The following is a 24,644-nucleotide window of genomic DNA, read 5'->3' on the forward strand; positions in this document are numbered from 1 at the left end:
GGCTTCCACATTGCAGGCAGATTCTTTATCATCTGAGCCACTAGGGAAGCCTCATGTCACAGGCAGCTGCCATGGAAATCAAGCCACAAAATAGGATATATCCTTTTGGTCTCAACATTATACCCTTTTCCTTTCAAGAAGAGACCTTAATATACCTATAGGAAAGAAATACCCTTACCTTATGTTAAAGTCCATTAACCCTTGTTCTTGCCTTCCCCAAACCAAACAGCAGGAGGCATTGTGTAAAGGTGTTTTATTTTAAAAATCCAGACATCTCACTTGTACAAACCAATCACTCTCCATTTCCAAGTCGCATCATCTGTGCTTCAGAGCAGAGCATGTGGTATTTTTCTGGGTTTAAGGTATAAACTGATATGGTGTTCAAGAACTGGTCCAGTGGACAGAGCCGGTCAGAGCAACCTTTTGGCACTTGCTCCTATGGAAGAGACGTAACTCAGCAGGGGCACTGGGGACCCTGTCTGGCTGTTTTCAGCTATGTCCAGAGTTCTGAAAGGCTTTGACCCAATCAGATGTGTATGTACACATGTATCAGCCAAGAACCCCCCATTAATCAGTCAGCTTTCAGATTAAAGGCACTATGCCCTGCTCATGAAAAGTCACTCAATAACTGTTGGTTGAACTGACTGGAAGACACATTGATGTTATACCCCTGGGAAGGCTAAAGGTCTAACCTTAGGGAGCGTTCAGCCTCTGCCCTGGACAGCAGCCTGCTGCAGTGGCCACGGCACCAGAGGTGCTGACAGTACACATCACCTCCCAAAGACCTCATCATTAACTTCCAAACAGGCCTCGCAGTCAGGAGTTACATCCTGGGAGAGACCCTCAGGAGAAGAGAAGGGTGGTCCTGCTGTTAGAAGGGTTCTGTGGCAGAACCGGGACACGGTTCCAGCCCCAGCCTGCCACTACGGACCCAGTTCTGCCTTACCCCTGGGCCACAGCCATGAGAGGATCCAGAGAGCTCGTGTACCAGTGGAGACTCCCTGGGCCCAAGCAGGCGACTTGGTGTGAAACCAGGTGGGCCGCGTGGCCCAGCCACCTCCCAGCCACACCCCAGAGGTCTTACCTTCCCTCGGTAATAGAGCTGCACAAACCACTCCTTAGACTCCCGGTGCTGGTAGAGTTCCACGGTCAGGTCCACAGCAAATGGGGGCCATTTGTGGTCAAAAATTCCCAGGGTGATTAAGAGAGGCATGAGGGTCACATCGTGAGCTGCATAGAGATACAGCTTCCTGCAAGAAGAAAACAGTTCTCCATAGTTCTTCACCGCAGGATGCTGGAGGCCAGGATATCACCTGCCTCCTTTGAGTGGGGAAACCAGGTGACATCTAGAAATCAGTTGAGCCTGGTATAAATCTCCTTTGAGGGACTTTCCTGGTAGCCCAGTGGTTAAGAATCCACCTTGCAGTGCAGGGGACATGGGTTTGATCCCTGGTCCAGGAAGTAAGAGCTCACATGCTATGGAGCAACTAAGCCCAAGTGCCACAACTACTGAAGCCTGCGTCCTGCAATGAAGACCCAGCACAACCAAATAAATAAATGTGAGGGAAAAAATCAAAAAACTCCTTGGGCGTAGATGGGCTTCCCTGGTGACTCAAAGAGGGAAAATCTGGCTGCGATGCAGGAGACCCAGGTTAGATCCCTGGGTTGGGAAGTTTCCTCTGGAGAAGGGAATGGCTACTCACTCCAGTATTCTTGCCTGGAGAATTCCACGCACAGAGGAACCTGGTGGGATTCAGTCCATGGGGCCGCAAAGTGTTTTCTCCAATATCAGGGGGCTTACAAACCACCTGGGAGTCTTGTTAAAAGGCAGACTCTGATTCAGTGGGTCAGGCTACAGTGGAAAATCAAACAATCTCAGGTGATGGTGAACCTGTTTATCTACAGACCACACTTTGGTTACCAAGTGCCTTGGACACACATTCCAAATCCATGGTCCCTAACCTAGAGTTCCAGTCACCCCAAAAGTGGCTATGGAGGTTCACAAGCCACTTCCAATATTTTTAAATGCCCAGTAGAAATCCTTTCTTCCAATATACTCAGTGAAGGTGTTTAAACAATCTATTAAGCAACTATCATTGTTTGGGGCTATTTTAATACCAAATCAGTTCAGTTCAGTTCAGTCGCTCAGTCGTGTCCGACTCTTTGCGACCCCATGGACTGCAGCACACCAGACCTCCCTGTCCATCCTCCCAGAGTTGTGATGTCCTAATTACTTATTCCACTGGATGCATGTTCAATTAGTTTTAAAAAATGGAAAAATTAATTCAGGGTTCTTTTCTACTAAAACGAAAATTTAGAAACATGGTAGGACAGATGTGTCAGGAAGAAAGGTAGAAATGTCGTGAATGTCTCTGGGACACATGGCCTCGAATATCTACTTTCAGTTACCGACAGTCTGGTTCTCACCCTCCTAGAACCTGGGTTCCCTTCCTGTAGCCACAGCCCCACCACCACCACCCTCCTCAGTCACGCCAAGCCAAGCTCCTCGGCCAAGTACCTGGTCTTGCTGGGCGGAGTGGCAGGGTCCACGGCTTTCAGCAGGTTGCTCTCCAGGATGTGGAGGAATGGGCCAACTGCCATCTGAAGGCCCTCCCTGTGGTGAGTAAATGGTACTGAAGTACCCAGTGGGCACTGGGCACACAAGGGATGCAGGCTGCTTCTGCCCCCTGGAACCTCATGAGCCCAGTCAGAGAGCTGAGAAAAGGTGGGGAATGCAAGAAGGACAGAGACAGGCAGTAAGGGCAGAAGCAGCACTGCCTTATGTCCAAGGGCTCTCTGTGCGCCGAGACTGTAAACAGCAGCAGGGTACAGACCTGGTACGAACGTGGCTGAGATGGGAGGGGTGAGGGGATGGCAACCAGGATAAGCAATAGAGAACGAGGCCAAAACTGGGAAGGACAGGGTGTAATGAATTCCTGGAATTCCAGAAGGGCCTTAGAAGAACGATCTGAAGGGAAATCGCCTGAACTACACTTCCTCTGTGTCAGCTCCCCTTCTTTGGCGTTGAGACCATAAGGACTTTTCTTAATTTATTTAACAAGTCCAGCACTAGAGCCCTTGGGTTGGCACTGGGGCTCTACCACTTTCATTCTCAGGATGGGCACCTCATGATCACAGGTGGTTACCTCAACTCAAAGCACATTTGAGAAGTAACAAACAAAGCAGGAACATGGGGGCTAGTAAGCAGCAAAAAGGCTTGGTTTGGGTGACTCTCACTTTTTATCCAAGAGAAGAAAATCTTTCCCAGAATCCCCAGAACCCAATCACTGACAAAAAGAGTTGCCGTGACTGGCTTAGACCAATCCTTATTCATGGTGACTGGCCACTTTTACAAATCAAGGAAAGTTGAAGCAATAGCTGAAGAGTAGGCAACCAATGGAGAAGGCAGCGGCACCCGACTCCAGTACTCTTGCCTGGAAAATCCCATGGATGGAGGAGCCTGGTGGGCTGCAGTCCATGGGGTTGCACAGAGTCGGACACGACTGAGCGACTTCCCTTTCACTTTTCACTTTCATGCATTGGAGAAGGAAATGGCAACCCACTCCAGTGTTCTTGCCTGGAGAATCTCAGGGACAGGGAAGCCTGGTGGGCTGCCATCTATGGGGTTGCATAGAGTCGGACACGACTGAAGCGACCTAGCAGCAGCAGCAGCAGCAGGCAATCAATACTATAAGCAGCGTATACTTTCCAAATAATTCGTGCAGGCCAAGGCAAGTTGTATGGCATTATGAACTAGAACCATTTGTTCCTGAAGAAATATCAGTTTTAAGAAACCAGGGCTAATGGAAAAGAAAGTGGACTGGACCCAGATCTTGTTTAAAATGCAGGAGAAAGCAAACAACACCTGTGGGCCAATTCCAACTCAGCAGCCCGTTTTTGTAACTCGTTCCACCGGAACACAGTTGTGCCCATTTGTTTGTGTATCATCTATGGCTGCTTTCATGCTCCACGGGCCAAGACAAACAGACACAACAGATAATGCACAGCCTGCAAAGCCTAATATATTTATTAACCATGTGTGTATGGACTGTCCTGGTGGCACAGTGGACAAGAATCCACCTGCCAAGGCAGAGGACATGAGTTGAATACCTAGTCCAGGAAGATTCCACATGCTGCAGAGCAGCTGAGCCTGTTTGTCACAACTACTGAGCCTGGTGCGGCAATCACTGAAGCCCGTGCGCCTAGAGCCCATGCTCTGCAACAGGAGAAGCCGCCGCAGTGAGAAGCCCGTGCACAACCAGAGAGCAAGCCTCGCTGCAACTAGAGAGCGCCTGAGCACACAGCAGCGAGCAGCGCAGCCAGGACAGATACGTGCGAGTATGTGCTGGTGGAAGGGAAGGAACAGTGGAGCCACCTCAGGAAAAGATGAGGGAAGGTGGTCAGTCACAGGAGTGGCAGCGAGCTGAGAGGGTGTGGCTGGAACCTTCCAGGAGCCTGAGGCAAGTGCAAAATGGATGCACTGACTGAGCGGAAGAAAAGCAGGCAGAGGCTCCTATGATGCAAGATCAAGCAAATTCTTGAAACGTTAGCGGCTTTTTCCTCCCACTTCTCTTCCTCAGGACTTCCCCTCTATACTCCCCTCTCTTGCCAAGTCATCTATTCTGAGTACAAGCTGCATGCTCTGAACCAACCATTAAAAAGTGCTTTTTATATTTGGGAAGAGAGATACCTTCCATTCTGATAGTCGGGAAATAGGCCTTCTATAAAGAGAGCCCTAAATACCAGTAAAACAGAGAAAATACAGGATTGGTGGTCAGAAGATCTGGGTTCAAGTCCTGCCTCCACCTCTTGTTAGCTGAGCCTAGGCAAGGTGGCCCACATCTCTCGGGCCCCGTTTCCCCATCTCTAAAGCCAGGACTTGGACTTGTCAGGGATAATGACATCAACCTCATGGCAAGAACAGGAAAATTATTTATAAACTGTAATATGATTAATAAAATGAGCAATAATTATTCTTCCTTCATTCTCCCAATGTTTTGAAACTTAAAGCAAAGGAAAAAGTCAGTGATTAAGAGAAACTCAATCAAGGGACTTCCCTGCTGGTCCAGTAGCTAAGAGTCCATGCTCCCTTATGCAGGGGGCCCAGGTTTGATCCCTGGTCAGGGAACTAGATTCCACATGCTGCCACTAAGACCTGGCATGGCCAAATAAATATATAAAAATAAAATAAATACTTTAAAAAGAGAGAGAGAAACTTGGTCGAGTGGCAGCTCCCAGTTTTGTGTAACAGTGAATGAAAACACTACGTCACCATCCCTGTTCCAGAAATGGAAGGACCCAGGGCCGACTCTATTCAGAAGGCCAGCAGAATGGGGTGATTTCAGCCTCTGCACACAGAGACACCAGCTGACAGGTATGAGCAGGCCTGACGAGTCCCCTTCCCCACACTCTGGGAGGCCTGACCAAGCGTGACTGTATGCCGGCAGCTGAAGAGGCCCCCTCACCTGTCTTCCCACTGCAGGATGTACATGGCTGTGTCCACAGCTCTCTGCTCAATCATCCATGCAAACCTCTTCAGCGTGGGGCAGCTCGGGAGGTTGTGCACCTGAAAGGGCCATGGGTACAGTTTTAGAAAGAAATGCTCATCCAATGGGCCTGGCGGCCGATCCGCTTCCATGGAGTCCAAGGGGACTGTCTTCTCTCAGAGAGAGACTGGCTCAAAACTCTATGTCCCCAAGGCCTGTCGGAAGCTATTCCTCCAGATCTGAAGGCCCAGAGAAAAATTGTTTTTTCCTCTCTTTCTGATACTCATTTACTCCAAAGTAAAAAACATTTGTGTTCTTTTAAGCTAAATAAATAAATAAATAAATAAAAGGCAAGGAATTAATAAATTTTTACTCGGCCTTCATCATCCCCAAAATGATTTCTAAAAAGTATGCCATATAAATACTTTATCAACTCTTTTGTTTTATAACCTTAAACCTATTTTACACGTAAGCATAAGGTGCATTTCTGCCTTCAAGGCACACTGTCATCTTCACAAGAGAAGGAAGGAGGATCCAGACTGTATAGCCTTTGGGTGTCTGACTTCTGAATCTGGAGCAGCATTTCCCATTGTGTGGCCATCAGTATTTATTAGGAAAAAAAAGATTCTAGGGCCAAGCTTGAGAAAAACAGAATTAAAGATTATAGGCTGACGTGCATACAGACTCTCCAAAAAGTGACACAATAAAGAGGCATTCCAAACTTTTCAGACCACAATCCCTCCCTACTCACCACCCACCCCAGCCCTGCCTGCCCACATTATACACACTTGCATCATGGGTATTCCAGTGAATATGCTTCAAGAAACTCTGGTAAAGAGTTAAAATGTCTACACTCCTAATCTGGTGAGGAGTCCACCCTACCCCCCCGTTCCCAGGTCCATTCTGCCAGCAAGTGCTTTCACAGCTGCCTCCAAGCCAGGAGGCCTCCACCCGCTTCTAACTCAGGAGCCAGCCCACCAAGCCTTGCTCAGGCTCCCCTGACCCTCCCAGAGCTCAAGGAGGACAGCCAGCCTACCTGCTCAGCAGCCATGTTGTCCAGTAGGACGAGGAAGTCCACTTCATCACTACTGGCAATGCCCATCCCTTCCTTCACTTTCTTCAAATCCTCTGAGATCCCTGGCTGCAAAGAAGCAGCCTGCCTCCGGCCTCTGCCGAAAAATAAAAAAGTTATCCCTTATATTTCTTTATACTGTATGGTTATTAAGTTCACAAAATATATTTCATTCATCATTTAGGATCTTATTTAACTTTCAACAACTCATTGGGGTTAGCTAGTATAATTGTCATTTTAAAGATACGTAAACTACAAAATCCAAAATCACTGCAGATGGTGATTGCAACCATGAAATTAAGATGTTTACTCCTTGGAAGGAAAGTTATGACCAACTTAGACAGCATATTGAAAAGCAGAGACATTACTGTGTCAGGTCTGTCTAGTCAAGGCTATGGTTTTTCCTGTGGTCATGTATGGATGTGAGAGTTGGACTGTGAAGAAAACTGAGCGCCAAAGAATTGATGCTTTTGAACTGTGGTGTTGGAGAAGACTCTTGAGAGTCCCTTGGACTGCAAGGAGAGCCAGTCCATCCTAAAGGAGATCAGTTCTGGGTGTTCACTGGTAGGACTGATGTTTAAGCTGAAACTCTAATACTTTGGATACCTGATGCGAAGAGCTGACTCATTTGAAAAGACTCTGATGCTGGGAAAGATTGAGGGCAGGAGGAGAAGGGGACAACAGAGGATGAGATGGTTGGTATCACCAACTCAATGGACATGGGTTTGGGTGAACTCCGGGAGCTGGTGATGGACAGTGAGGCCTGGCGTGCTGTGGTTCATGGGGTCGCAGAGTCGGACAGGACTGAGTGACTGAACTGAACTGAAACTCTACTAGGCCAACTGACTTAGTACATACCTGGGCTAGAGTAATCGATTTTCCAAATCCCATTCCAGCATTCCCTTCTATTATACCCAAAACAATGCAAGCATGGCCAGGTCTGCTTGAAAACATGTCTACTTCTTCTGGGGAACACACTCTACATATTTTAAGTGCAGTCTCAAAATACCTGAAACCTGAATAGTGCCATCAGCTCCAAACCAATCTATCCTACACAGCAGCACGTTGTGTCTTCTTTGGCGTGCCCATCCAGATTTGCAGTTAATGACTGGCTTACTCATCTTTTCCATAAGTTTCTTCAGTTACCCCATCTGAGAGCCCAGGACTGAATACAAAGGACAATGCTTGGTAAATGGTGAAGCCCCACGCGTGGCTGTATACACCATCTCTCAGCCCAGCGTGTAGGTCTCCCTGGATGTCCTGTACCTTCACCATGAGCCTGTCCTGTGAGCAACAGCTGCCTCCCATCCTAGACAGCTGATGTCAGACCCAAGTAATGCCATCTCTCCCATCCATTATCCACTGGCACAGCCAGTCTGCTGGCAGAGGTGGTATAATGCTGCCTGTACCCCCACCCTAAGGAACGTGAGTCAGAGGCAGTTACCTGGTTCTTTTCCGCAGGTTCCAGCAGTATTGGTAGTTGGGGTACAAGACTTCCGAGCTTGCTTCATCAGTGTGGATGACAATGGGTCCTGGAAGGAAGGTGGGAAGCACAGGTGGGAAGAGGCTTCAGCTTGTTCTTCCCAGCAGCTCCACCCACTTCTTCTCTTTGTATACACAGATGGAGCTACTTCCAGAGGCCTTCATCCAGGTTACTCCTTAAGGACAGTGAATGTCCTGGCTTTGCCAACAGGAGCTCCCCTGGGTCTGAGAAAGCACACAGCAGCCCAGTTCTGTCGAGCACAACCTCTCCTGCTGAGCTACCTGTATCCTGGAGAAGGCACAGACCTGATCAGACTGGCACATCCATGCTCAGTCGTGACCCTTTGCAACCCTATGTACTGTAGCCTGCCACGCTCCTCTAGGGATCTTCTAGGCAACAATACTGGAGTGGGTAGCTATTTCCTACTCCAGGCACATCTATGATGCATTCCAAAAAAAAAAGCCTGCCTCAAGATACTACCAGCACTCGGAGATGCTAACAAATGGGCCATCCCTTACTTTAGCAGAACAAGGTGATTTTCTTGCTTTGCAAAGTCCAACCCTATAAGCCAATATGGGCTTTCCAGGTGGCACTTGTGGTAAAGAACCTTCCTGCCAATGCAGAAGTAAGACACGGGTTCAATCCCTGGGATGGGAAGATCCCCTGGAGGAGGGCATGGCAACCCACTCCAGTATTCTTGCCTGGAAAATCCCATGGAGAGAGGACCCTGGCAGGCTACAGTTTATACAGTCACAAAGAGTCGGACACAACTGAAGCAACTTAGCATGCATGCATGCCTGCATACACCAATATGGTGACTTATGAAACAATCTGAGAAAGGTGCCCACAAGGTCACAAATCCTCTGAGACCCCATGGCCTTGCCCAAAAGAAAAGCCAGGCTTCTACATGCACTAGCAGGAAGCATAGATTAGACTACAGACAGTGTTTCTTACACACCTCACAGCAGCTTGCTCCTGCTCAGAGTTGACAGGTACCCTTGTCTCCTGTCAATGCCCAAGGGAGGTGCTTTAACACCTTTCCATGCTTTGCTCTGCACCAGCGTCCTGTTCTACACAGCTCAACCCTCTTCTTCTCTGATGGCAGAGGAGCTTTATGGAATTCACTGAGGTCAATCTGTGGAATGATTGCTGTATTATGTGGTCAGTCACTCGGTTTTATCCAACTCTTTGCAGCCCCATGGACTATAGCCCACCAAGTCCTCAGCCCATGGAATTTTCCAGGCATGAATACTGAGTATGTTGCCATTTCCTACTCCAGGTGATCTTCCCAACCCGGGTATCAAACCTACATCTCTTGCGTCTCCTGCATTGGCAGGCAGATTCTTTAGCGCCACCTGGGAAGCCCTCAGGTGAATCCAAACCCCAAAGACCTACCATTCCCAAACAAATTACTGATAGTCAAAACCTCAGGATTAAAGAGCAGCCTACCGTGACTGGAGCACAATACCAGAAGTCACACACACTTGGCTGGTCTGGACAGGAGGAGAAAATCAGACTGTGTCATGAGGTTAGCCCCGAATCTACAACCAACCAGCAGGATGACTTTGGGAAGTCACTTCTCTTCTTTGGGGCTCACATGTAAATCGAAGGGGTGAGACTAGTATCAGCAATTTCCAATTGTTTCTAAAGCAGTGGGAGCTTTTTTCTCCCACTATGAAATAAGGTAATAAAAGGAAAGGGGTTGAGGGCTTCCAGGTAGGGGTCTGAAGCACAGTGTACTTGCATGCCCCATTCCCACTCCTTTTCTGTAGATCCTGACCCCTCTGAAGAATCCTGGAGTTCTGCAGAACACATCGTAAAACAGACCTCATGATCAGAGGCCCTCTCCAGATACCCAAGTCTTCTGAGAAGCAAGATGGCACAACAGTGAAAAGTATGGACTGGGAAATCAGACTGCCAGAATTTGAATCCCAGCTCCTCCATTTACTAGCTTTGTGTACCTCAGACAGTCCTTTATCCTTTGCCTTAGTTTTCTTATCTGAAAAATAGAGATGCTACCTACTTCACAGGGTCATCACAAGAATTAAGTCAGTATCTGCAAAGCTCTTAGAACCATGTTTGATGTACAGTGAGTCCTTTAAATGTGAGAATAATAGTAACTCTGATTTAAGCCTCTACTTAACACATGGTAATTCCTACCTGGTACCTGCCATGACTGTCTGGATAACTGACCTTCAGTTTACGATAAATAAGGTATATTTGAGCTGGCACTCAGATATGTGTTGAAGGAATGAATGACCAAATGATATAGAGCAACACCCTCCAGCCCTTCCCCACCATTCTGATTCTCTGGAGCTTACTCAAAACCTTCTTGGACTTCACTACAATTTTACTCTTGAAACAATATCCCAAAGTTGAACCACTCGCACCAATGTTAGCACCTTGTGGGGTTCTTTGGTATTATCCAAATCCCATGATAATGGCCAAGGCAAGGAAGTAGCCAGGTCACAAGTCAAGTTGGAGTGTGAGGCTGAGTCCAGCGCAGGGAGCGGCTACCCAGGCGGCCACACCAGCAGTTGGTGATGATACCACTTCCTTCCTCGCAGGAAACCTGGGGCAGCCTGAGTCTGAGGCCTGCCTGTAGATCAGGCTGCTACCAAGAAACACCCTTTCTACATTACTTATACTTTAGGTGGTTCTGGGGACAGGACATTTGCCTTTCAGAAGCTGAGCAAGTGAACAGTTTTCAGAAGGCCATGCACCGTAGACTATTCCTAAGCTCAGGGGCTCCCAAAAGGTAAGGAGCAGGCCATCCTGTTTACTCTGTTATTCAGGCTGTTTGTGTTCAGCCAATGTCAGCCAGAATTAGCAGCCATACCCAAACCAGCTAGGGGCAAGGCCAGCCTCCTTTGGTCTGGAGGTTCTGTATCTTACATATATTTTAAAAGCCTGATGGAAATTTTACCTCAATTTGAGATACTGCTAAAGAAGTTAAACAAAGTAACAAGAACTTTTGCCTTATGGCATCATTTGAGTATTTTAATATTGGCGAGGTCATGATGCTCTGACACTCAGACCAGTAATTAAGTGTAAATTTGAATCGATTAAAATTCACGACCAAATGCAGCTTCACTTGATAGTCAAAAGCCCTCAAATACATGAGATCCATAAGGGAAAATAATAAACGTAGTCCTTGAGGGTGGAAAGTTGCAGAACCCACTAGTGTGATCACTCACTGGCTGAATATGTCAAAACCCAAACTCAACAGACTTCCTGAATTGGGAAAGGCCATATGGTAAACTGTTACCACCACCTGGATTAGGCTGTGAATTATCACCAAGACCAGGGCCGTGGCAGCAGGCCTGGGTCCCAGTGAAGAGTTCCTCTTACTCTCTTTCCTCTCCAGCAGTGTCTCAACTAAACAAAAAGCCCCAAGTATTGTTTGAAAAACTCTGGCTGCAGCTACCTTATGCAGCTTGTGTAGACACTTGAGAGAAAAAGTCAGGAGCCAGGGGTGCATCGGAGCAGCTGACATGTCGGTGTAGGTGTGAGGTCAGGCTGGCAGGTGCAGCGGCAGGCCAGACACGGAGGGGCCCACCACACAGCTGGTACACCAGAGAGGCCCCAGGAGCAGGAGGAGAGAGACCCAGGTGGGGACAGACATCAAGAAAGAGAGGGCGGGGCTTTGGAAGCAAGACGAAAAGGCACCTCAGGGACAGGGGCTGACTTGTAGACCCTGAACTCGAACCTTCTTTTTGACGCTGGAAAAGTCCAGCCAGCAAACAGCGGGTAGACTCCAGGTTCCGATAGATGTTAGTGGAACGGATGCTGGAAACAAAACAAAAACATAGAGAAACTCATAGAAGGAAGATTTACACTTGCCCACTACCTTATTCCACAGAGCACTCACAGGCTTTCTAAACTACGTAAAGGGAGCTACTACAGTGTTAGTCACTCAGTCGTGCCTGATTCTTTGCGACCCCACGGACTATAGCTTGCCAGGCTCCTCTGTCCATAGAATTCTCCAGGCAAGAATACTGGAGTGGGTAGCCATTCCCTTCTCCAGGGGATCTTCCCAATTCAGGGATCGAACCTGGTCTCCTGCACGGCAGGCAGATTCTTTACCATCTGAGCCACCAGGAAAGCCCCAAAAGGGGGCTAGAGGGCTGGGAAATACCCTTTCTCTCTCTGTGGGATGGCTGTCCAAGGGACCTGAGGGCCAGTGAACATGACCTCCAGGGACCACTTGTTCTCCGAATCCTATCCTATTAGGGTAACTGTCCCCAGACTGCCTACGAGGTTCTAGCAAGGGAACACAGCTTCTTGTATACCCTCGATCGAAGAACGGTTCTCCTCTCTCAGGGAAGGTCATCCTCTGGACTGAGCACGCAGCATCAGGAGGGATACGTGCGGAGCAGTGAGAGAGGAAGGGGACACCAGCCGAGCTAGCCAGATGAGCCAAATCAACCCTGGCAATCAACGGAGCGACAGGCTGCAGCCAGATCACTCTCATATTTCCACCTAGACTACCTCGAATGAGAGTGGGAACCACACAGAGGGTGAGGACAGGTTTTCTCACACTTAAGACCTGACACTGGGTGCTATATTCCTTTCTCAAGTGACTCACAAGACCTCCAGTGGGTTGAAGTTTGGCGAAAGAAAGGGGATGTCCTCCACGTAGTTCTTCCTCAGCCTCTCCCCGAGGGCAAACATCTGCTCCATGCCCACCTTGGTCAGCTGTCCAGCAAACATGCCCCCCTGAGGCGTGGGAGGGGAGAGAAGAATGACGAAATCTCACAGCCTGCTAAAGAACCCCAGCCCAGGGCAGACCATCACAGCTCTGCAAGGCGCTTCAGGGAGCAGGAAAGCATCGCTCACCTTCAGCGTGGTCTCACGGTACTGAGAGTCGAAAGGAGAGTGTGGTTTCGGGCCACCAGCAAGATTGGTGACTGTATAATCAAGCTGAGTTTGCGGTGGGACCTCTAATAGCTGGGGCTTCCACTCTACCTGCGGTGAGCACAAAAAAACAACACATTGCTTAAAAGGTTCTGGAAACTTAAGAGCGTTAACATCTGGCAGCACATAGCTAGAATCACACTGATGCTATACGAGCAACCTTCCCAAGAAGGATGGGAAGAAGGAAAGAAACTTCAACTCTAGCTCCAATTAAGGGAAGAAATGACTGCAATTTATTATTCCAGGTATCCTCAGCCCAGGTCCTGTAATTGCCACACTAGTACTCACTGTTGAGGGTCTATTCTGGCACCAAGCCCAGACTGAAGTAAAGGGGAGAAGTGGCCAGAGGGCCTGGCACCTAATACTTGGTGAATGAATGAATGAATATAATACAATCTCAGTGACCATATATTTGTAAGATTTTTTAAGGAATCAACCTGCAGGGTTTTGTGGCCCCTTGTTAAAGACTCTACTTAATGCCCCTTGAACTACTACGTATATCTCTTCCTTTCATCCAATTTCTCAAACAAGTAGCTGCCCTCTAAGAAACTTTCACTTTTTACCATCTTCCTTTACTCCCCAGATTCTGACTCCTGCCCCAACTGTACTGGTTTTCAAAACATAACAAGTAGTTATAGGCCTCAAAACTCCAACAGCCCACAAAATTCTTAAACTCATTGAGTCGGATGTGATGACTCAGTTTTAAAAATAAATCTTTCCTTCTAATTCCATATGCCAGCTCCTCTTCTCAACTTATTATGACTCTCAAGGCTACCCCAATTCTAATCCCTAGAACTCAAACCTGACTCTTCCCATTGCTCCCCCATTTCCACCCCAAACCCTGTGGATCACTGGCTAGAAAAAAAATGTCACTTCCGCTGGTCCTTCTTTTATCTTATTATTAGAGTATAAATCCTTATTGTTGTTGTTTTTAGATGCTCTGTCGTGTCCAACTCTTTTGCAACACCAAGGACTATAGCCTGTTAGGCTCCTCTGTCCATGGGATTTGCTAGGCAAGAATACTGAAGTGGGTTGTCATTTTCTTCTCCAGGGGATCTTCCTGACCCAAGGATTGAACCCTTCTTTCCTGCATTGGAACTACTGAGCCACCAGGGAAGCTTCATAAAACCTTATTACTAATACATGAAAAGATGCTCAACATTGCTCATTATTAGAGAAATGCAAATAAAAACTACAATGAAGTATCATTTCATACCAGTCAGAATGGCCATCATTAAAAAAAAAAAAAATCTACAAACAGTAAATGCTGTAGAGGATGTAGAGAAAAGGGAACCCTCCTGCACTGCTGGTGGGAATGTAAACTGATACAGCCATTATGGAAAACAGTATGGAGATTCCTTAAAAAACCAGGAATAAATCTACCATGTGACCTAGCAATCCTGCAACTGGGCATATACCCTGAGAAAACCACAATTCTAAAAGATACACGTACCTCAATATTTACAATAGCCATTGTAAAGAGCAGCAATATTTACAATAGCCAGGACATGTAAACAACCTCGATGTCCATCAACAGATGATTAAAGAAGTTGTGGTGCATTTATACAATGGAATATTACTCAGCCATAAAAAGGCCTGGAGTTTCTCTAGCTGAAGCAGGAGAGGGAACTCAGCCCCAGTCACTCAGCATCCCTTTAGCCCACAGGCTCTACAGAATGGTTTGAAGGCTATCAGAGAGATCACAACTGAATTGGAAAGACTCAACACAGAAAAAGCCAATTTCAAGATGTCTGTACGAGAGCCAGCGAGCACTTAAGGGCTCATCTAAGGCAGTCATGTATGGATGTGAGAGTTAGACTGTGAAGAAGGCTGAGTGCTGAAGAATTGATGCTTTTGAACTGTGGTGTTGGAGAAGACTCTTGAGAGTCCCTTGGACTGCAAGGAAATCCAACCAGTCCATTCTGAAGGAGATCAGCCCTCGGATTTCTTTGGAGGGAATGATACTGAAGCTGAAACTCCGGTACTTTGGCCACCTCATGCGAAGAGTTGACTCATTGGAAAAGACTCTGATCTTGGGAGGGATTGGGGGCAGGGGGAGAAGGGGACGACAGAGGATGAGACGGCTGGATGGCATCACTGACTCGATGGACGTGAGTGTGAGTGAACTCCAGGAGTTGGTGATGGACAGGGAGGCCTGGCGTGCTGCGATTCATGGGGTCGCAAAGAGTTGGACATGACTGAGTGACTGAACTGAACTGAACTGAAAGGCAGTCAGAACAGAAGGGAATTCAACAGAACAGAATTCAAGACATTGCGTCAATCCTGGCAAGGAAGTAGATAAAAGCTTTTTCTTCTTCTTCTTCTTTTTTTTTTTTTTGGAGGCTATATTGGTAGGTGAACAAGAAAGAATAAAGAAAAAAATTACTTTGATTTGGAGTCTGGGTGCGTGAGGTGGTAAGGGGTGATGGAGGTACTTCTTGACTAAAACTGAGGCCAAGACAGAAGAACAGTTAACAAACTGAGTTCAGTTTTGTACAATTTAAGTCTGAGATATCTCCTCTGAGTTTCCAGCATTCCCAGCATATTCCCATAACTGGAGTCCGTTTTGTCTCTCTTCTTCATCACACTGTAAACTCGTTTCTTTTTTATAGTTGAGACTGAATTATCCATCCATGTAAGTCCAGTGTCTCAGCACAGGTCCTGACACCCGGTCCATAAGGCCTGCTCAGCCACACTAAAAAGTCTTCTCCTGTTAGGTGTATCCACCAACAGAGGACCTCTGGTTCTCCTAGGAGATGACTCCTGAGGGCTAGGTCACGTCAAGTCTAAAATACACGTTTTCAGACTTTCAAGAATGGATGATACATCAGTTCCATACACAGTGACCATCCCACATACATACTGTCATTCTTGCTCCTGTTTTTCAGTCCAGAGTCAGTAGCAAAGAGTAACTTTATAATTTTATTTATTTATACTCCATTTTCAAGAACTAACTTGAAGTAGGTGGTAGCAATACCTAAAATATAGCAACATAACCTATTTATTTATTTATTTTTTGGCTGCACCACGAGGCTTGTGGGATCTTAGTTCCCTGACCAGGGATTGAACCTGTGCCCTCAGTGGTGAAAGCATGGAATCCTAACTCTGGACTGACGGAACTCCCAAGATAACCAATTCAAAGTCGAAAAGAAACAAAAGCAAGTGAGTAGAGTGACCAAAAAAAATGGATAAAGCAAAAGTTTCTCAAAAAACATTAATACATGCTGTGAAGACCTATATACTTATTGTAGGTGGGCCAAAAGATTCAGCACTAAGCTTTCTGGCTTTTATGTAAAAGGAGAAACCTGATCAGCTAGACAAGCTTAAAGATAAAAGCAAGCCAACTGTACAGGAGAAGCACACCATTTCTCAAGTGAACAGACAAATTCCTCCCAAGGGTCCTCATAAAGAGGATAGAGTAATATAATGAACATCTTTTCAGTAGTCACAGCAATGAGTTTTCTGGGATTGTTTCTTATTGTTCCCTCGACACGGAATGATAGCATCTCACCAAAGCACATTTCCATGAAGACAATACTATACAGGGATTGATATGTTACATTCCAGGTAAAAGGGGAAAAAAAAAATCTACATAAAAGTAAACAGAAACTTCCAGGTGTAGTTTTCAGAATAAACTAACGATTTGAAAGCTTACACACTGCACACTACTATAGCTGGAAAAATTTTTTTAAGTTACTGATGCCTGAGCCCCGCATGGGTTAATCACGTCCAAATCTCCCAGGGATGGGGCCTCAGTTTTTTAAATGCTACTCAGTCAAAAGGCAACCCACTCCAGTGTTCTTGCCTGGAGAATCCCAGGGACGGGGGAGCCTGGTGGGCTGCAGTCCATGGGGTCGCACAGAGTTGGACACGACTGAAGCAACTTAGCAGCAACAGCAGCAGCAGTCTAGATAATTATAAGCTTCACCAGAGAAGCTTTTATCATGACTGGATGCTCTGAGTCAATTAAATCAGAATCTCTGGGAGAGAGATCTAGGCTTCAGTATTTTTTAAAGTTCCCCCCAGTTGAATCCAATGTCCCACCAAGGTTAAGAACCACCACTGCACAGGAATTAATGGACTGACTGCACATCCTTTAGGTAATGCTTCCTGAAAACCACTTATCTTAGCTGAGCTTTGAATAAGTGTTAATCGACAATGATACTGACATCATCCTTCCCAGCCCACCTGACATTATTCTTCCTGGCTCATTTACAGTATAGAATAAATATGGACTCTAATGTCTTCAAACAGAGAAGGCAACAGCAACCCACTCCAGTACTCTTGCCTGGAAACTCCCATAGATGCAGGAGCCTGGTGGGCTGCAGTCCATGGGGTCACACAGAGTCAGACACGACTAGTGACTTCACTTTCACTTTTCACTTTCATGCATTGGAGAAGGAAACGGCAGCCCACTCCAGCGTTCTTGCCTGGAGAATCCCAGGTACGGAGGAGCCTGGTAGACTGCTGTCTATGGGGTCACACAGAGTCGGACACGAATGAAGTGACTTAGTAGCAATGTCTTCATGAACTGTGGAGTCTGAACGCATTGGACTTTATTTTCTAAAAACTGGAGTCTTCCTGGGTTGGGGGCTATCTTGCCATGAAACAGAGAGAAGCTGACAGAATTCCAAAAGTAGGGTCAAATTTATCTTTGGATCTAATCCAACAATCAGGAAAAAATGACCAATCAAGTTCTAGAGTTTTATTTCCAGAGCACAGATACAATACTTTCAGGAAGACAGGTTAATTTATCAGTCATTCAATCATTAAAAAAAAAAAAACTCAATAAAACATCTAGTTTTAAACAATGATATTTTCTAAGGATTTGTAAGATAATGAATGCATTGACTTGTCACGTGTTTATTTATAAACCAGTCAGAAGTCTGGAAACATCTACCAAAGGCAATTTTAGTTTTAGAACTGCTTCCTGACTCTAATTAATAGTAGAATCAGGAAGACTAGAAAATCCCATTAACAGCCTCTATCCTACTGGAGCTTGGAAACAAAATCCTGATAGAATAGCCAGAAACAAGTCACAGGAGGCTGATGACACCTGCTCATAGACTAAGTTGAATAAAAGTTGGTTATACCCCTTGCTTTTATGCACAAGACTTTATACAGAATAACTAAAGGCGTTCAGTGCATCTACATAAAATCTGAAAATGTGAGGAGGTCTGAGTGCAAATGTGCCTTATTTAATTGCAAAATGAGACCAAGGATTCAAATGCACCATATTTTGTGGCTACAAAAACAGAAGATGAATGAAGCCGGCATTCTACCTTAGCTACAACTGCCCCTTCCAACATAAGGCAAAGATACCCATCACACACCCAGTGGCTCACGAGAAAGCCCTGATGCTGCTGCTGTTGCTGCTGCTGCTGCTGCTAAGTCGCTTCAGTTGTATCCGACTCTGCAACCCAATAGACGGCAGCCCATCAGGCTCCCCAGTCCCTGGGATTCTCCAGGCAAGAACACTGGAGTGGGTTGCCATTTTCGTCTCCAATGCATGAAAGTGAAAAGTGAAAGTGAAGTCGCTCAGTCGGGTCCAACTCTTAGCAACCCCATGGACTGCAGCCTACCAGGCTCCTCGGTCCATGGGATTTTCCAGGCAAGAGTACTGGAGTGGGGTGCCATTGCCTTCTCCGGAGAAAGCCCTAAAAGACTCTAAATCTTTTTCTGGTTCCTTCAGGGAACACATATACTGTCTGAAAGAGGTCCAGGCCTACACATTCAAACTTTTATTCTTGGGCTCCAAAATCACTGCAGATAGCGACTGCAGCCATGAAATCAAAAGACGCTTCCTCCTCGGAAGAAAAGCTATGACCAACCTAGTTGCTGCTGCTGCCGCTGTCACTTCAGTCATGTCTGACTCTGTGCAACCCCACAGACGGCAGCCCACCAGGCTCCCCCGTCCCTGGGATTCTCCAGGCAAGAATACTGGAGTGGGTTGCCATTGCCTTCTCCAACCAACCTAGCTAGACTGCATATTAAAAAGCAGATACATTACTTTGCCAGCAAAGGTCCGTCTAGTCAAAGCTGTGAGTTTCCCCAGTAGTCATGTATGAATGTGAGAGTTCGACCATAAAGAAGGTTGAGTACCAAAGAACTGATGCTTTTCAACTGTGGTGTTGGAGAAGACTCTGCAGAGTACCTTGGACTGCAAGGAGATCAAACCAGTCAATCTTAAAGGAAATCAATCCTGAGTATTCATCGGAAGGACTCATACTGAAGCCCCAATACTTTGGCCACCTAATGCAAAGAGCCAACTCATTAGAAAAGACCCTGATGCTGGGAAAATTTGAAAGCAAGAGGAGAAGGGGATGACAGAGGATAAGAAGGTTGGATGGCATCACCGACTCAATGGACATGAGTCTGAGCAAGCTCTAGGAGATAGTAAAGGACAGGGAAGCCTCATGTGCTGCAGTCCATGGGGTCGCAAAGAGCTGGACATGACTGAGCGACTGAACAACAATTCTGTACCAAGAATAAATGGAGAAGAAAGGGGAGTACACAAGAGATGGGCTATGTACAAAACTAGAAGGAAAATTTAGTGACCTAACAATAAAAAGGCAAAGTAAGAGACTGAGAAAAGATCCAAATATTTGAATAAGAAAGAGAAGGAAAAGAGTGAAGTTCAGGTTCCAGATAGAATGTGGAATGGCCATACAGAAAGGCTAACTAGAAACTTGATAACAGAATTTAAGTGCCTACAAAGATTTATTATGTGGGAAGTGCTTTGAGGTTTGATTTCACATGTGGCCAGCTTTAAAAACTGGGTTTTCAGTTGTACACTGGGAGTTGTAGAACCCTGAGGACTTCTTAAAAGCAACTGTCATGAGTATGCCTAATATTAGTTTGGACATCCTGCTGAACCTGCTTCAACATCAACCTGGAGAACCAGCAATGCAAAAGCACCCACAGGCAAGCTTGCCACCTAGATGCCTGGGAATTCCAGGTTGCCTATTTATCTTCATTAGGAAGACAATTCTTTAATCACAGCCTGCCTGCTATGAAAGAGATCTTTACTGGGTCTCCCCAAGAATAAAATCCAGAAAGGGTAATCATCTTCAAAACCAGTTATTTGTACTTTAATCATAATTATCCTGAGCAAAACCAGGTGGATTTTAAGACTGGTCAATTAATTTTGTTTTTTCCTACCTCAGATCCCTTCTACAGTAAGTTTAGGAACCCAGAATGAAAAAGGAGAGCCCCAAGATACAGCACGTGTTACCAAAAAAATCTTCAGGATCTCAAATGGTCTCCAGCAAACCCGGAGAGAAAGTTGAGGTAAAATCTGTTCCCAAAAGTGGTGTTGGTTTTGTTGTTTAGTCGCAAAGTCTCCAACTCTTTTGCAATCCCATGGACTATATCCTGCCAGGCTCCTCTGTCCATGGGATTTTCCAGGCAAGAATACTGGAGTGGGTTGCCATTTCCTTCTGCCCGGATCTTCCCCACCCAGGGAATTGAATCCCTGTCTCCTGCATTGGCAGGAGCCACCACTGAGCCACCAGGGAGGTCCCTTCCCAAAGGCATTATTAACCTCTTGTCCACTGTAATCCCAATCTGGTTGGTTCCTGTCACAAAGGTCCCTGCAACTCTTTGACAAACGTTAAAATCGTCAGAACTACATTACACCCTTGTACTCAAGTTCCCACAATATTCACTAGAAATATAGAGTTTCAGTCTCCCACATCTACTGAATCCGCATTTTAACAAGATCCCTAGGCAATTTATACGCACCCAGGGAAGCACACTATTAGCTGGGCTACAGCCATGGAAAGTTTCCGGGCTGCCCCACAATCCGGGTGTCCGAGGGGGCTGGGAGGGATTGGGAGTACATGATCAGCACCTTTGTTCACACTGTTTTCCCTTCGTCAGGACCCAGTCCGAATTCCCGCTCCGTGAGTAAAATTCCAAAGGTGGTGTGCGTTGGGGCAAAGACCCTGGCCCGCCACTAGCTGGCCACACAGTTCTCGCTCCCCAACCGTGCTGGTCTCTCTCACCTGGTCCTCCTGCGGGAGCGGCTTGAGAGGGCTCCTCGCCCCGTGTCGAAACACGACTTGCACCATTTTCAACTCCAACAGGCTTCGGTCGACAGGATTCTGGTCGTCCGCCCCCCCAGGCTCGGCCAGGGCCACCCGCCGCTGGTGGAGGCAGTAGGTTAGCGAGGTCAGGACGCCCACGGGGGCCCACATGCGCAGCCTGAAGACCCGGGAGATCATGGTGGAAACCCCTCGGCTGCCCTTCGGGGTGAGTGCAGAAAGAGAATACAAGTCCCCCGTGGGCGACTGGGCTCAGCAGCCTCCCTTAAGTTCCCGGGAACCGGAGGGTGCACACATCCAGCCGCCCAGGCTGCGACCGCTACGACTCCCAGCTTTGAAGGGGACCCAAAGCGGGCGCAGCGACTTCCCGGGAGTTTTAACCCGGGTCGGGGTTGGCCGCTCCTGCAGCAGACTGGGCGGGGATACCGGGAGCCGGGAGCTCAGCTCCTGATCTTTCGTCCTCTAGGGAACCTTAAACTTGTATTTCAAGTTCGGCCTGCAGCACTCTTGACGGGACAGAAACACGCCCTGAGTTCCTCCGTGGCAGTAGCTCCATTAACAAAGACCGCTGAACTCCACTTTTTTATAAGAAAGCTGCCAGCCACTTTCTCGCCTACCCAGGGACTTGCCCCAAGTGGACCCGCGCAAAGGAGCACGGGAAAACGAGTCCCGTGGTGAAGCCTGTCCGGGGACTCTGAGTTGCGAGAACTACAACTCCCACAAGGCTGCGCGCTGTGGGCTAGCTGGAGGTGTTACCCCGCACTCCGCCGTGGGCCTAGCTTCGTAGGTTGCTGCTGCTGCTCCCCCGTCCCTGGGATTCTGCAGATAAGAACACTGGAGTGGGTTTCCATTTCCTTCTCTAATGCATGAAAGTGAAAAGTCAAAGTGAAGTCGCTCAGTTGTGTCCGACTCAGCAACGTCATGGACTGCAGCCTACCAGGCTCCTCCGTCCATGGGATTTTCCAGGCAAGAGTACTGGAGTGGGGTGCCATTGCCTTCTCCATTCACCCCTAGAAACCCTATTTTGGCATTATTTCCTTTGGAATATTTCCCTGAGAACTCCGACCGTAAATTTCGCAGCGTTCGGGCTAGCAGGTTGCAAGTCTCCGGGGCAGGGCTGCCAGTGTGTGGTAATAAATTGGCGAGTTTGCCAGGCTGATTGGGTAGGAGACATGAAGAAAGGAGTAGATAGAATTGGGTAATGTAGATCATCTATTTGGAGTCTAGGGAGCATAGAAGACTTTCTTGAAGTTGAAGTTACTGAGTTAAGAGCCAAGACACCACTTACTGAATGATTACTCTTGGCTACACGGTGGGTGGGGGCTTTATATTTAATCATTTGATATCCCACTTCTGTGTTTAAAGAGGTTTAGATCATTCCAAACGTATAGAAGTTCAAGCCCATTGATGCGTTACTTGTATCCAGAATATTTCTTGTGGAAAAATCCAGGCCTTGTCTGTAGATGTCCCAGTGAGTAAGTACCTTAACTAGCCTAAACCACCTGCTGGTCTGGTTTCTCAGGAATATACTGCAGCTCCAAACTTCTGTTCCAGGTCTTTGAACAGGACACATCTGTGTCCTCAAGGCAAAGGTCAAGTTGTGAGGAGAGTCTTGAGTATATTGACACTAAAAAAAAAAAAAAAATTCAACTGAGTAAATTTGAAGATTTAATTGTCTTTATTCAACTATGCATGAATTGGGTAGCACCCCATCTAGCAACTAGAAGGGTGCTGGGAGGGGTTGTACAAAATGGAAGGTTTTTCATAGGGTGGAGCAAGAAAGTATTAACAAAAGAAAAGAAGGTAGTAATGAAAGAAAAAAAGGATTCCCCTACTGGGAAGAGGGAGGAGAAAGGAACTGGCAAGGGTTTTATCATGCAGATTGCCTCTTCTTCAGCTGGGGATGGGGGAGTTGATGGAGAGGGACCCTGTGACAGTTTAACTTACTGGTGCTTAACCAGAAAATTCCAGACTGGTCCATTAACATTACATTTCTAGGGAAGGTTAAAACTGCAATTTGACAGAGATACTAAATCTAGGTTTGGTACCATGGACTGTAGTACACGTGATGCTGAGCAGGGCCTTGTGGGATCCTGGGCCTGGAGGCCTTTTTGTCCCCCATTCCTTGTAGGCAAGACTCCAGCCTCCATGACCTTCTCTGAGTTCCTAAGGACAAAACAGTTACTAATCAAAGGAGAAAGAGTAATGAAACCACTTGAGGCAAGATTAAAGGAACCAGTTGTTGTTATTCAGTCACTAAGTCATATTTGACTCTTTGCAGCCCTGTGAACTGCAGCACTGCCAAGCTTCCCTGTCCTTCACCATCTTCCAGAGTTTGCTCAAATTCGTGTCCATTGAAACAGTGATGCCATCCGATCGTCTCATCCACTGTTGCCCCCTTTTCCTCCTGCCCTCAATCTTTCCCAGCATCAGGGTCTTTTCCAATGAGTCTTCACATCAGGTTGGCAAAGTATAGGAATATCAGCATCAGTCCTTCCAATGAATACTCAGGGTTGATTTCCTTTAGGATTGGCTGGTTTGATCTCCTTGCTGTCCTAGGGACAGGATTAGGAGATGAGCCACCTGAGACCCTGCACATACCCTAATCTTGTCAGCAACCCTGCACTGTTAAAACTTTAAAGAAGAAAGAATGAAAACTGTTACTGCCTTATCACATATCCTGCCTGACTATATAATCTCTTCCTACTCACCAGGGAGGGGGGCACAGTTCTTGAGCTACTAGCCTGTTGTGTTCCCCCTTTGCCCGGCAAAATAATAAAGCCACACTTTCCTTCTCCATAACTGTTTCTGTATTTGTCTGGTATTGGTGCACAGAGAGCCAAGATTTTGGCAACACAAATGATGCCATCTGGGGCTTGTGGTTTTCTTTTTAACAGCATCCAACCAGTTCTTTTATCATTCTGAATTCTGTCATTGTGTCAAACTGGGTCAGATGTAAAGGCAACATACTTATGGAGTATGGCTCCTGACCTGAGTCTAAACTTCATCAGGCTAGAAAATTCTAAATGTCCTACCATTGGGAGGAGTCATTTTGAAACACTGCATGTTGTCACAGTTTTCTCCCTGGCCTAGCCCATGGACTCATTTCTCAGAGTCTTATTGTGTGTTCTGATGTTATTAAAAACTGAAAGCTGTTTTTCTAGGCTAAGTAAGCTATCAGGAGCACTAGACAACACTGCTTCGGAAACTGAGTGATAAAATGTAACCTCAGTGGGGAAAAATGTTCTCAGCAGTTGAGCAAAATTGTGGTATGGCTTGAGTACGGAAGGGCCCTGGCATTTGAGCAGCTTCAGGAGTCCTGGTAGTTCTAGGATGTCAGAGCAGCTCCAGGGCAATGTAATGTAGGCATCTGGGTTCCATTCCCTTCTGCATAATGGACAGGTCAGCCTAGTCCACATGCTGTTCCCTAGCAGCCTCAGCACAGTCTTGTCAGGCATCATGAGCAGCACCTTTGACCTGGTGGAGCACATGCTGTCAGGACGCAAGTGTGTGGTTGACGTGGGGAGCAGTCTTAGCAACAGAGTTTTGCCAGAAGCCAGAGAAAGTAAGGTTGGAAAAATGATAGATTCCTTGAGGTCGTTTATTAATAAAAGCCCTGTTTGTCAGCACATGTGAGACAA

The 24,644-nt window shown here is 46.7% G+C and overlaps 1 protein-coding gene across 2 annotated transcripts; it reads right to left on the minus strand.

Annotated features, from left to right (window-relative positions):
* Window positions 1–238: 238 nt before the first annotated feature.
* On the minus strand, window positions 239–21,673 carry ACP6 (acid phosphatase 6, lysophosphatidic). Of its 2 annotated transcripts, XR_011259690.1 has the most exons (11): window positions 20,965–21,659; window positions 12,881–13,009; window positions 12,630–12,760; window positions 11,751–11,830; window positions 8,003–8,090; window positions 6,523–6,655; window positions 5,466–5,566; window positions 2,519–2,614; window positions 1,085–1,250; window positions 693–842; window positions 239–436 (listed from the first exon to the last, which is right to left on the minus strand). XR_011259690.1 is itself a non-coding variant. In XM_069602588.1 (10 exons), exons 1-10 carry the CDS (start codon window positions 21,181–21,183, stop codon window positions 293–295), a joined length of 1,287 nt encoding a protein of 428 aa, XP_069458689.1. In that variant the 5' UTR covers window positions 21,184–21,673; the 3' UTR covers window positions 239–292. The 2 variants fall into 2 exon arrangements, 1 of the variants encoding a protein (XP_069458689.1); XM_069602588.1 differs by lacking the exon at window positions 693–842 and having other exon boundaries at window positions 20,965–21,673.
* Between the last annotated feature and the right edge of the window lie 2,971 nt (window positions 21,674–24,644).

This window comes from Ovis canadensis, chromosome 1 (genome assembly GCF_042477335.2).
Source record: "Ovis canadensis isolate MfBH-ARS-UI-01 breed Bighorn chromosome 1, ARS-UI_OviCan_v2, whole genome shotgun sequence".
NCBI classification, from domain to species: domain Eukaryota; kingdom Metazoa; phylum Chordata; class Mammalia; order Artiodactyla; family Bovidae; genus Ovis; species Ovis canadensis.

Coding starts and splice junctions, on each gene's coding strand:
- ACP6 (XM_069602588.1), bottom strand. CDS start 21,183: ATGATCTCCCGGGTCTTCAGGCTGCGCATGTGGGCCCCCGTGGGCGTC. Junction 2,615..5,465: donor ATCCTGCAGTGGGAAGACAG/GTGAGGGGGCCT, acceptor TACTCACCACAG/GGAGGGCCTTCAGATGGCAG. Junction 437..1,084: donor AGCTCTATTACCGAGGGAAG/GTAAGACCTCTG, acceptor TCTCTTCCATAG/GAGCAAGTGCCAAAAGGTTG.